At 45.9% G+C, this 13,269-nt stretch overlaps 1 protein-coding gene across 2 annotated transcripts in view; it reads left to right on the top strand.

The window, feature by feature from the left end:
- Positions 1 to 13,269, top strand: part of FSTL4 (follistatin like 4) — a 365,366-nt gene that overhangs the window by 348,722 nt on the left and 3,375 nt on the right. For both annotated transcript variants that reach the window (XM_074313508.1, XM_074313507.1), the window contains 3 exons: positions 782 to 931; positions 4,839 to 4,946; positions 11,186 to 11,295. In XM_074313508.1, coding sequence (XP_074169609.1) covers positions 782 to 931; positions 4,839 to 4,946; positions 11,186 to 11,295 — 368 coding nt within the window. The remainder of the gene's footprint in view (positions 1 to 781; positions 932 to 4,838; positions 4,947 to 11,185; positions 11,296 to 13,269) is intronic.

Genomic DNA, 13,269 nt, shown 5'->3' with positions numbered 1-13,269 from the left:
ACAGCGTGAGCATAACTAAGAGGTGAGATTGAGAGTTGATGTTGGACTTATATGTTTGAGATGTACATTAGCCAACCAAGTAGAGCTAGGTAGTTGGCAGCATAAGTCCAGAGGTCCAGGAAGAGGCCTGAGCTAAGACATAAATGTGGGAATTGTAAACATGTGGACTATAGTTAATGCCACAGGTTTGGATGAGGTTAACACAGGGAGTGGATTTTAGAAAAGTCATCCACGAGTGAACCCTGCAGGATCCGGCAATATCAGTCACTGGGGTGGGATGGAGGGAGAACCAAGGAATAGTCAACACAGCGTCAGAGGATGTCCCAAGTTCAAATAAAATGATAGCAGGAGATCAGTTTCATAACTGAGGAGTCAATATGGACCGTGGTGAGAACACGGCCAGCTTTGGTGAGGACTAAAGCCGGAAGGTTGAGAGCTGAGGAAGCAAGGAAAGTGTAGGGAACTCTTTCAGAAGTCTGGCCAGTGACTGAGGTTGTAAACAATGGTGACGAGGAGAGGAACAAAGTCACATGCAAGAGTGGAAGAATATGGGCTGGACGCCGCTGACTGAGACGGCCTCAAAGGGAGTTCCAGCCTCGGGAGAAGTGGGAGGCGGTGAAAGATGAAAGGAGTGTTAAGTGAAGAGTTGGTGAGGTGGGAAGGTTTGGGCCAAGTCCTGTGAATCCAAAGGATTCTAAGTGAGGGAAGGAAGGGACAGAGGAACCCAGAGATGGAGGAAAGGAGGATGAAGAGGATAGATGGCAGCCTATCTCCTTTACAGGAAGAAATCTGTCCTCAAGGGGAAAGAGATGCCAGCCAGCTGTGCGAGTGGGTGTCAGCAGTGAACGTCAGGCATCGCTACATCTACGTGGCCCAGCCGGCCCTGAGCAGGGTCCTCGTGGTCGACGTTCAAGCCCAGAAAGTCCTCCAGGTACGTCTGTCCACGAGAGCGAGGGGACTGTGAGTCCTGGGGCACAACGTGCCACATTCTCCTTGGCTTTCTGCACACCCCCTGGCTGCTATGAGAGGTGGTCAGGCTGGAGGGGGGAAGAAGCGAAGAAGATTCGTGTACAGTGTTTCACCAAGCCTTTAGTGCCTACGAGGTGCCAAGCACTGTTCTAGGTACTTGAAAAACAGCTAACATGAGCCATGCAGTCCTAGAACTTATTCTATTTGGGGAGACAGATCATAAATCAGAATTCTGGGGAGATCAAATAGTAAGAGCTATTTTACTAGAGGTGAAATGTGGCAGGAACTGGAAGATGATTTTAGATTGGCCTCGCTCTAGAGGTGAACAGAATCTGAGATTTAAATATCCAGCAGGGGCGACCCAGAACGGGGGTGGGGGGAGGCCAGTGGGACGGGAACACAGGTACCTGGGGGGAGAGTGGGATATGGTGAAGTAGGGTATAAACAAAGTGCAGTGAGCTGGAGAGCCACGAAAGGGTTTCAATCAGGGGAGGGACGTAATGTGACTTGTATTTCTAAAGAATCAATCTGGCTACTGGATGTTAGAGTAGGGATGTGGTCACTGAAATAAGCCAGGCAAGAGAAGATGACAGCAGTGGAGGTGCTGAGAAGTGATCAGATTCTTGATATATTTCAAACGTGGATCCCAAAAGATTTCTGCGGCTTTGGATGGAAGGTTTGAGAGAGGAATAAAGTGTGTTTGCTCATTTGTTTTAACTTCAACTTGTAGCATGGTGGTACCATTTACTGTGTGGTGGGCTGAATCATGGCCCCTACGATGCCCCATCCTAATTCCCAGAACCTGTGAATGTCACCTCATGTGGCAAAAGGGACTCAGCAGATGTGAGTAAATTAAGGATTTTTAAGTGGGGAGTTATCCTAGATTGTCTGGGTTATCCCTAAATGCAAGCAAAAGTACCCTTATAAGAGAGAGGCAGGGAGAAATTTGGCTCCATAGAAGAAGGAGGTGAGGTGAGGCCTGAGGCAGTATGCTGCACGTACTTGAGACAGAGATATGTGTGTACACACACACACCTCATGTAAGCTTTAGATAAACAGCCCTGGAGTCAAAGGAGAGGTCTAGGCTGGCGATGTCAGTGGCGGATCATCACTGTGTGAAATCCAGAGAACTGGATGGAACACCACTGAGAGACGAGGTCAAGTTTAGAGCCCTCCAGCACAACAATCAGGAAGGACAGTGAAAGCTAATGAGGAGCAGCTGAAAGATAGGAAGCAACTTAGGAGAAGGGTGTATTTCAGAAGCCAAAGTGTTTTAAGGGAGAGTTAGTGGTCAGTGGTGTCCAGTGTTGCTGAGAGCATTTGTATGTTATGAACACTGACTGTTGGATTTGGTACATGGATCACCTTGGCAGGAGCAGAGAGGAAGGTGGGTAACAGGAATACAAGCCTGTCAGAGGGGATCCACGTTAGAACGGTAGCTGAGGAAATGGAGATGGTGGATATAGACAACCATTTTGAGGGGGTTTGCTCTAAAGGTGACTGACTACAAGTAGACAAATGAGTCAGTAGCTGGAAGAGGATGCCAAGGGAACTTTATTTTTAGAACAGGTGACATTGAAATATTCTGCTGCCACATTCTCTCTTGCCTCTTCTTGTGGGACTCTTTAAAAAAAAATGACCTTTCCATTTTATTGCACATCTTTTATTTTTCATTTCTTTTTGGCTCTTTATGCTTCAATTTGAATACGTTCTATCCACCTTTCAGTTCACTAATTCTATATTGTGTGTCTAATATGGATTTAACAAACATTTATTGAGTTCTTCAGGTATTACATTTTTCACTTTAGAATTTCTACTTAGCTCCAAATTACCTTTTCATGGATCACCTGTAGGTCTGTTTCTATTGTCTTTATGTTCATTCAGTCATATAGTCTATATCTTGAAATACCTAGTAATTTTTTGAATGTCAAACATTCCATATAAACTATAATAAAGACTTTAGATGACTCTCATCCACCAGCAAGGGTTTACCCTTTCCTCTGCTAAGCAGAGGGAGAATAAATCATTTTAGTTAAGTACTGAGTTGAATCAAAGCTGAGTTGAAGTTTTAGTAAGGCTTCGCTCCTGGTCCTAGAGTAAAGCCTTCAGGGATTTTAACTGAGAATCTAGTGTGTTCTTTTCAGGAGTTTTTGCCTCTCAGTATATTGAGACTGTGGAAGAGGGCTGACATTTGGGGTATCTGGAGGAGAATGTGTAGTCAAGAGGAGTTTAAAAAGAGAGAGTGTACAAGAAACTAGAGATAGTGTCAAGATGGTGTGTTAAGAAACTCGGGGTAGAGGGAGATCATGTCAGATCATAAAGCCTTTGGTAAGTGGAGGGAAGCATGCGGGAAGCCGGGAGACGGTAGGTACGAGGAAGAGTAGCTGTAGACAAAGGACCTGGGTATGTGAAGCGTCGGAAAGTAGTGACAGCCTCTACTTGAGACATCAGAGGATGGGAAGTTTTCATTAGAGCAAGAAAATAAAAGGAGACTTCGAAGATGGTGATGAATGGAGAAGAAATATATTTCATCGGGGTGTTTGGGTAAAAATCAAGAGATCAGTTGTGTAAATGTTAATGTCATCAACAGAGGACTGAGTTCTGAAGTTATTAGAGTACAGTGGGTTATGTAAAGCCATGGCATTGGATGCGCTCACCAGGGAAAGAGAGAAGGTCAAACATGAAGGTCTGGGACATGCCAACATTTAGAAGTCAGGATGAGGACGAGAAGGTAGGTGGAAGGCTGAGTGAAGAAAATGTCTCCGGAAGGGAAGAGTTAATCATGTGGAATCTTGCTAAAAGGTCAAGTAAGAGGAGGGTCACAGAGATGACCCTGAGTGTGACACGCAGCTAGAACAGTTCATTGGAGTGATGAAGACACACACATAGATTCAGGGACTCCATAGGTTTTTAGAGACATTTTGATCAATGGGGTTTTCCCCCTAAGACCACAAAGGCTAGAATATGGTGCGTTGAAGTTGAAATTTCAGAAATTATACTGACAAGATACAGGTTATGGTGGCTGAGGTGCAGAGGAAGAAAGGATCCTTGAAACCAAGAAGGAACTGAGAACGCAGAGCTTTGGATGAAGTGTCCCCATGGATTTGAAGGCACCAAACTTGGGAACCAAGTGAGTGGTAGAGAAGACAGTGAGCCATGTGTTAATGTCTTGAGTGAACAGAGGGATTGGCTAGGCCATTTGGCCAATCACAAGACGAGCAGAAGTCATAGTCCAATGGCATGAGTATCATAGAACAGAGTTTTAGAACTTATAATGGAGTCTTATAAGAAATGCGAGAGACAAGTCTATTTGACAGGGCCACAGGGAATAGCAGTTTCCATTACAGCATAAGACTCGAGTCTGCCTGCTGCTGTAGTCTGAGTTCCAGAAGCTCCAGCTGAAGGATGTACAAGGTAGAGACTGTGCGAAGATAAGGTGATAATGGCCAGTCTGAGAGTCAGTTTCGGAAGAGCCAAGGGGAAGGGCCCACTCACCAGAATCTGGGCCTCAGAGTAGCCTGGGCTTCCAGAGCCCAAAGGGCATCCAGGAAAAGTGATGGGTGTGTCCTCAGCTGATTATTCAGTGGAAAACGTAAAGCCTCTGTGTTTAGGCTTTTGCCAAGATGCTCTGGGTTTCCTTTAAGTAAAACAGGAAGTTTTTAAAAGGGAGAAATTACTGACAACCAAGTGTATGCCTCTGAAGATAGACACAGAAGGGAGCCCTGGGTTCCCAAACGGCCTTGTTGCCAAGCCTGCCGGGGTGGCCTTCTACTCACCCAGGAGTGATGGCCACGTGCACAAAGCCCAGCGATGACCACTGTGCAGGCCTCTACAACAACATGACCAACTTGTCACCATTTTTTTTCAAGTCCATAGGTGTGGACCCTCTGCCAGCTAAGCTGTCCTATGACAAGTCACATGACCAAGTGTGGGTGCTGAGCTGGGGGGATGTTCACAGGTCCCAGCCAAGCCTCCAGGTACGTTGAATACGTGGGGGCTGACACATACCCACAGGAAAGGCCTCTCTCCCTGTCTAACAAATGTCTCCTGCTTCCCTTGGTGGCTAATCACATGTATCCAAAGTCTGTCCATAAAGCCTTGAGGAGAGAGTAGGAAACAGCCTCCGGCCAATTCCCCTCACAGACAATCAGCGATGCCTGCTGTTAAAGACAGTAGTATTGAGGATGGATACGATTCTGATGTTGTGACAGCCAGAATGGGGCTCCTGGGCCCCACCCCACAGCACCTGCCTCTCCTGAGCCAGGAGCTGCTGAGGCCAAACAGCAGTGAAGCCCTGGAGTCCAGGCTTTCTTCCCCTTGGGCTGGGCGGGCTGGAGAATAATGTGGAAGCAAGCACTAGCTGCTGGCCAATAATGAAGGGGGAGGGAAAGAAGCTACAGCAATTATGTCCATAAATGGAAGCACATTTCCAGAGTGCTTACAGTTGCTAGGGCACAGAGAAGTTACGTAATTTGTCCATGGTCTGGCTCTGCAGCCCACACCTCAGCCACTGTGGGAAGAGCTTGGGCCCCGAGGTCTGAGGAACTCCTCCCTCGACCACCCGTGTTGAGTGTGTCTGGCTCAGCCTTTCTCAGCATGGATGCACGAGAGGATTGCACTGTACAAAAAGTGATTTCAATCCTGTTTTCTCAATTCTCCCAAAGATGGTGCAAGAACCATTCTACATGCACAGAAAAGTTAATTCATTACACACAATGGATGCCTCGGATTTTAGGATTTAATTCATTCTCTCTCAGAACCCCAGCTGAGAAAGGCTGCCCATGGAGCCAAGTTCACCCTGGTAAGAGGTCAGGGACACGCCGGTCTAGAGAAGCTTCTTCCCAAGGACTGACCACCTCCCTGCCGTCCGCTGCAGTGCTGCGCCACTGAGGGATGGGGACACTACTTCATGTCCTGTAAACTAAGACTGTTGTCACTCGATGGACACATCAACCCGTCCTGGGCCCCAGGGAGCAGACAAATAATAGCAGCCCATTCAAGAACCTAGGAGCCAGAATAAAGGTCACTCAAAACAGGGTAAAAGCTCAGAGAAATAGTATTATTATCGCTCCTTCCTCTGGAAGCTCTAAAAAAGCGTTTAAGGAAATTCGAGGGGCGGGGGCCCCGAAAAAAAGATTTTTCTGGAACCAAAAATGAACACAAATGATTTCCTAATTTTAAACTACAATAGGTAAGTTGAAAAATGCATGGTTTTTACTGAGACCCAACATAGTTACCTGACAGATGAGAGCAAGAAAATTTCAAATCGCAGAACAAATATATGAAGAGATTAAGACTTGAAGTCTCTGAAGTTCAGAAAGAGAAAAGGTCACCATTGGAATGGAGTCAAACATTATATAAATTTGTAACAAAATTTCCGAGCTAAAAAACTTAATCAGGAAAATTGAAAGGGATCTACAAGTTCATAGCTAGACTGATGAGGAATGACACATCTCTGCCCTTCTTGGTAAAGGAATAAAACGGAACGCTTACAAGGCAGAAAGAACGTTACCTGTAAAAGAAACACAGGATGGGCCTTGAACTTCTCACTTGCGACAGGAGCTGGAAGACCATGGAATCACATCTATGTGCTACTTAGATAAAAGGGCTGAAATCAAGAATCCCATTCCCAGCCAAGATATCATTCACCTGTCAGGACAAAGAAAGCTATAAGGATATTCGAGAATTAGGAGAGCATATCACTCATGTGCCCAATCTAAAGAACACGTTTGAGGAACCAGATCAGAGACACCAAGATGGAAAAAGACAGAGGAGACAGCCGTAAGTAATGAACCTAGGGAGGAAGGTGTGAAATTAGAAGTGAGATGGATGAGGAGAAACTATGTGGTAATGTGTAAGTGCTAAATAAGGATGTTTGAATTAGGGGAGACACACTGGACAAGAAATCCTGATACCAGGCTATAACTAAAGAGAAATTATTTCAGTAAAAACTGAGAGTACGGCGTGGAGGAAAAGGAGGGAGTAATACTCAAAAATGTCATCTTGCTGGGATAAGAGAGTATATACAGAATGTCATTTGAAATTAATAGCTGAGAACTGAATATCTCATTATTCCAAATGTGACAAATTTAATTGTTCTATTAAAAGCAGAGACAATCAGATTGGGTTTAAAAAAAAAACACTAGCATATATAAACCAAAGTGATAATAAAAGATTAAATTTAAAGGGGTGGAAATAGTGAGACTAGAGAAACAAAAAAATATGTACAAGTGTTAATATTAATACCAGACAAGATAGAATTTAAGGTTACAAGCACTAACCAGCATAAGGACAGACATTATGTGACAACAAGCAGCCACTGGATATCAAACAACATGACAACTAAATACACAAAACAAGAGTGATTAAAAACACAAAGGGAACTTGATTAAAAATGCACTTGATACAAAACAATGACATGGGAAAATTTACTATGAATAAGGAGCTTTGTTTAACAAATATATAGAAAACCTCTCCTCTGCCAAATAGAATTTTTTCTTTCACATGTTCACATATAGATTAAGTGTATCAGTAATCACAAAGAAAACTTTAACAAATTTTATAAAAGATGTTAGAGGCTACATTAGCTAATAGTTAGAAATAATTAAAATGTGACCTAATAGAAAACACTCCTAGATAGCTATTGGATCAAAGATGAAATTAAAAGGGAAATTACAACTGTGTCAAAAGCAATTGAAAAAGAGACCATTTTACATCAAAACCTATGGGATACGGCGAAAGCTGTACACAAGGAATATTTGTGTCTTAAAAGCCTGCAAAGGAAGTATTTGTGTTGAGAATTTAGAAGAACAAAGTGACTGGTGAGAAGCAATTAATAAAATGACTGAAATTAATAGAAACAAAACAATAAAAGAACAAATAGAGAAACATAACTTCTTCACGGGCCTGATAAAAGAATAAAAAGACAAAGTGAAAAACAATAAAGGTATGACTACAGATACAGGAGGATGAAAATAACTGTAAAAGAATCCTACATTGCAACTCTGGGGTGGAAAATTTAAGAAGAAATGGATGATTGTTTACCAAATGTGGGGGAAAAAACAAACTGGCCTAAGAAACAGAAAACTTGGAATAGAACAATTATCTTAGGAAAGATTTTTTAAAAGATTAAAGATCTACCATAGAAAAATGTACAGCTGAGTTTTCTCAAACCTTCAAAATATAATTTTAATGTTATTTGAACTATCCCAGGCCATGGGCGAAAAGTGTACAGCTCCTTCATTTGTTTAAATAGCCAGTATAATTGTAATTACAAAAACTGATTAGTCTAATAGTCTTATTTTTTTATATACTATTTTTAATCTCACAAATGAAGAATCAAAATACTAATCAGGGTATTAGAAATAGAGCATGGCATCTAATTGCTCGAGCAGGGAACAAATTCCCAGATGTAAGGATGGTTCATTCCCAGGAAATCAGTCAACATTATACATAACACAAAAATTAAAACAGGAAAGAAAAAAAAAACTCTGATGTCTTCAATAAATACTGAAAGGGCATTTAATTAAATATAGCAGACATTCTTAATAAAAAAAAATTTTAAAGAAACAACTAAAATTAAGACTAGAAGGAAACTTTTTAAATATAATGAAGACTATTTCCCAGAAATCAAGAGCAAATTTTGCCTAAATGACAAAACACCAGAAGTATTTTAATTAATATCAGGAATTAGACCATGATGTCCACCATCACTATAATTGGCAAATCTAGGAAATGCACTATGACAGGAAAATGAAATAGATTGAATAAGCCTACCTTCATCGCTGTGGGCCAGGGTAAAGGAAACTTGCCAAGGCTGCTCCCAGAAAGGTCAGTGGCACAGCCTTTGTGGTAAGTAGTTTGGAATGGAAATGAAAAGCTTCAAAACAGTGCTTTCTGATCCAGCAACTTCTCAGAACTTACCCAAAGGCCATGACCATTGCTATGGACAAAGCTGTAGCTACACCATTATGTGTTACTGCATTGCTTATATTTGCAAAACATTAAAAAATATCCTAAAGTTTCTAAATATCCAACACTGTGCTATGACTATAGTTTCTGTAATGGAGGCCTATCCCCCACAAGGCCCTCCCCCAGCAACCAGGGTTTAAACCTTCTGTATCTTCTCTAATCCTGCCAGCATGCTCTTGCCCACCTACTCCCAGGCCCAGCTTTTAGCTGCCTCTTAGCCAGTCCCACTAGATGCCTTGTCCCCTGTCCTTCCCCAAGTGTCACTTCTTAGCTGGCTTGTCCACCCTCTGAGGGAGATACTCAGTCTTCCTTACCCCATGCTGACTCAAATGACATCCGACATCCAGATACATATGTACATCTCCTGCACCACGCCCAACAAATTTGAGGCCTTCGACAGTTACTTTGGGTGCCCAGTGATGTGCTAGTACACAGGCCAAGGAAGGAACTCGTGACGCAGAGCAATGGGGCTGACTTGCCCTCAGCAGTTCAATGGCCCATGGTACTGCGTTTTGATGAAGTAACCTCTGAATATAGGGTGCCAGAGTGGTGAAGCGTGAATGACACTGACCGCTGACAGCCTGTAATTTTCCATCTCTATTATAAGCTAAAATGACAGGCCTGCTATCAAGCAATGATTGCTTGGCTTCTTGGAATTCTCGGGCATTTTCCCCTAGACTCTCTATGATCCAGTTTCCAAATGCAGATATTTTCTTCATGCCCAGTTCTCTGAGGTTTGCTCCATGGACTTGCCATGGAAGTGTCTTGGGCCATTGTTGTTTTTTTTTAATCAGAGGAAAATAACCTAATGCCACTTTAGAGCTTCCCCAAGATTGAAAATGACAGCCCTTCATCATTCCAATCCAGCATTCTGCCTGCTGAGCCCCCAGGGAAGTGTGATTTGGAAAAGACTCAGGCCTCAAACCCGTCTGAGGAGGCAGCCCCAGTTCAGAAAACATACCCAGATCTCCAAGCCTTGGGAGTCAGAGTCCACACCTCAGAATGCAGACATTTGCGTCCTTCCTTCTGTGTACACGGCCACAGTATCAAGATCAGGAGAAGGGTCTCACGGCCCTGCTCAGCATCTAGCCTCTGACTCTGGTCCTGTTCACTGGGTCGGAGCTTGTCCTTGGGGCCCTCAAGCCAAAACTGCCCACAGGCTGGCCACGCTCCTCACCTGGCTGCAGGCCGGCCACCTCTGTGGGCAATGGCCTGGGACTTGGAGGCTGATGAGCACATGCAGAAGGCAAGGGGACACCGGCTGTCTGACTCTGTGTCTCCGGCCTGCCCAGGAGCCAGGTCCCAGTAGCTGATGGACAGAAGCCCAGGTGGACCCCAGGGGGCTTTCTGGCAGGACCTCTAGGCCACTCTCTTGTCCTCTCTAACCTCAGACATCACTCTGCTCTCTGTTCTGCACTGCCAGCATGCTGTCCCCGACACAGACACAGCAGGGACACACACCAGGGAATGGCTCAAGTCACCTCCTGAGTCCACAGGGGAGAAAATGGAACCTCCAGTCAAACACAGGCCGCCCTGCTCTGTCAGTACGAATTTGTACCAAACGCAGGGCCTGATTCTTTACTTCTCACAGCAAGTTCCCTTTGTGAAACTGGAACTTCTCCCCGGCATTCTAATTGCAAGGTCTCCAATGGCATCCCCGCAGGATGCGTACTTTCTCTAATAAGTTATGGAGTCCCAGCTCCCTGAGAATGCCTCTGTGAGCAGTACATGACAGACTCACAACAGACTGGCCCAGTGCCTGGCATCAAAGGAAAATAAAGGACCAGTAAGCAATTCCACCATTTGACATTTTCATTATTTAAAAGCTCTCGCCTTTTGCCAGGGTGGCCTAGGAGTTGGTAGGTGGGCTTCCCTGTTGTAGGGGAGGTTGTCTCTCAGCAGGTGATGTTTTAGTTCTGGGGACCTACCTCAGAAGGTCCCGGCACGTCCCCACTCTGCCATCATGGCGGCTGACAAGGTGCAGCTGGTCAGGCCTAACCGAGCAGGAGGGAGTGATTCAGGCATTCACGCCGGTCCCACCACTTCCTCTCCCAGGAAGGCTGGGTCCCTGCCTATGACATTCTAGAGCAGCTCCCATTCTGTTCCCACCGCCTCCCCAACACTGTGGCTTGTCCATCACACCTCTGCAGCAGCCGCTCTGCTGGGGGTCTCCACCCGAGCATGCACAGGTCTCCAGCCCCCCACGTGGATGGGCCCTCTCCAGGACTCTTGCTCTGTGTTGTAGGTGATCACGGAAGCCAGCACTGGCCAGGGCCAGCACCTTATCCGCACACCTTTTGCAGGAATGGACGATTTCTTCATTCCCCCAACAAACCTTATCATCAACCACATCAGGTGAGACAAACCAGCATGGCCCTACAGCACTCCATGCTCCAGCTGTGCCCTGTGTGGGCCACCTTCACCCAGGGTGGGACCTGCTCCTGTCTCTGTCTCCCCCACTCTGCCTGGGCTGGCTTTGCACCCCATCGGGAAGGGGCAGAGAAATGGGTCCATTCCTAGTCCTTGTTAAATGTCAGGATGGCACTCAGGTGCTGATGCCCTCAGGGACCAAGTGAGGTCAGGGAGTCTCAGCCTCAAGATCCTCACCAGAGGAAAGGAAGAAACAGCAGTGATTAATTGAGCACCCTCTCCTTGCTAGAAAACTAGCAGTGGTGGTCACAAACCTATTTTACAGATGAGGAAACTGAGACTCAGAAGTTAAGGTACTGGCCAAGATCACACAGCCAGGAATTGGCAGAGTCAGACCAAATGCAAAGCCAGGTCTCCTTTCAGTGCCCCATTCTGCCTTGTTCTCTGCTAACCACAGCCCATGTTTCCTCTCAGAGCCCCCAGAGCAGCCATGCAGGGGGGGCCACAGGAAATGAGGCCTCCTGGATGCCTGGTTTGTCACCATCCAAAAGAATATCCTCATAATAACAGCCATGGCCTCAGCTGCAAACCTCATCTCTGCCTGCCCAGTCCCCCTCCTTATTCATTTCAGAGCACCCCCACACCTTTGTAAAGTCGCCACTGCCAGAAGACTAAGCCTGCCCTTTATAAATATAGTCATCAAGACCCAAGTGTCATGTGGCACTATGTATGCCTTCCTTTAATTTCACATTAAACACCTTTCTCCAGAAAGAAATGACTCACTGTTGCAAGCTGATACTGGACCTGTAAAAACAAGGCTCGCCCATTTATCCTTGCCCAAAGAGGAAAATAACAACCTTAGCCCCCCCCACCGCCCCACCGCCCCACCGCCCCACTGTCACTGCAGAGAGTGCTTGGGGAAGAGCCTCTAACCCCTTCAGAGCCCTGAATTCAGCTGGGAGTCAGGCAAATCCACTCAGCAGTGCCTGTGTGTGGCTTTCACATTAAAGTTCCTTGTAACAAAGAGTGGGCTTTAAGGATGCTTTAAAGTGGGCATTTTCCCCACTCTGAGGCAGTTACTGAAGAGCAAATTGTGGAGGAGGTTTTCTCCATTCTCACAAGCGGATGCAGTGCCACATTTAGGAGAGACTCTCAAGTTCGAAGTGAAGTGCAGCCAGGCCTTTGAGCAGCTTGCAAAGACCCCCAACCAGGAATTTCAGGAAGTTCAAATGTGAGCTGCTATCACCTGCTGAGCTCTCCACCAAAGCGTCCTCTTAAACATTCCCAACAGCCCTCCAAAGGAACTACCCTCTTCAGCTTCACAGAGGTTCCAACGGGCAAGCACCTTGCACCAGGCTCTGCACCTAGCAGGGCGCTCAGACCAGGTCTTCTGGCTCCAAAGGGAAAGGCCCTGTCAGCCCGCTGCCCATGTTCCCTCCCAGCAGCATCACCCAGGCAGCCAGAGAAGAGGCGGCCCTTTCCTGTTCCTCTCAGGGAGAGGGAGCGCTGATAGGAAACCTGGGCTTGCTTCCTGGCCTCTGCGTCCTACATTCAGACTTGCCAGTTGGTCCAAAAAACTGCTAGGATGTAGGCTCTCCTGCCTCGTCCTCACAGTGGGCATGGTCCTTTCTGTCCAGGCACAGGCCCACCACTGCCCAGCCGCTACACGGCCTCCGAGAGGCTGATGCAAAGGCATCCCAAAGGGAGACACTGCTGGAGGAACCTTTACCCTCCTCCTCTGCCATTTCTAAAGAGAAGTGCCTGTCACCAGGAGAGCATTTGTAAATCACTGCGTCTGGTTTGAGATCCTAGATGAGCCACTTATGAAGCCATCCCCTGCAGAAGGGTAGATCTTATCGATAGGCTATTAGATCATTGACAAAGGGGAAGAGAAAGGCTGCAATCCTGCACGAGGTACAAAGGAGGGACCCCCAACCCCAAGAGGCCTCCCGAGCTCTC

This window comes from Rhinolophus sinicus, linkage group LG10 (assembly GCF_036562045.2).
Source record: "Rhinolophus sinicus isolate RSC01 linkage group LG10, ASM3656204v1, whole genome shotgun sequence".
Classification (NCBI taxonomy): domain Eukaryota; kingdom Metazoa; phylum Chordata; class Mammalia; order Chiroptera; family Rhinolophidae; genus Rhinolophus; species Rhinolophus sinicus.
Note: the sequence above shows the minus strand (reverse complement) of the source record. Positions and strands in the feature narration are given on the sequence as shown.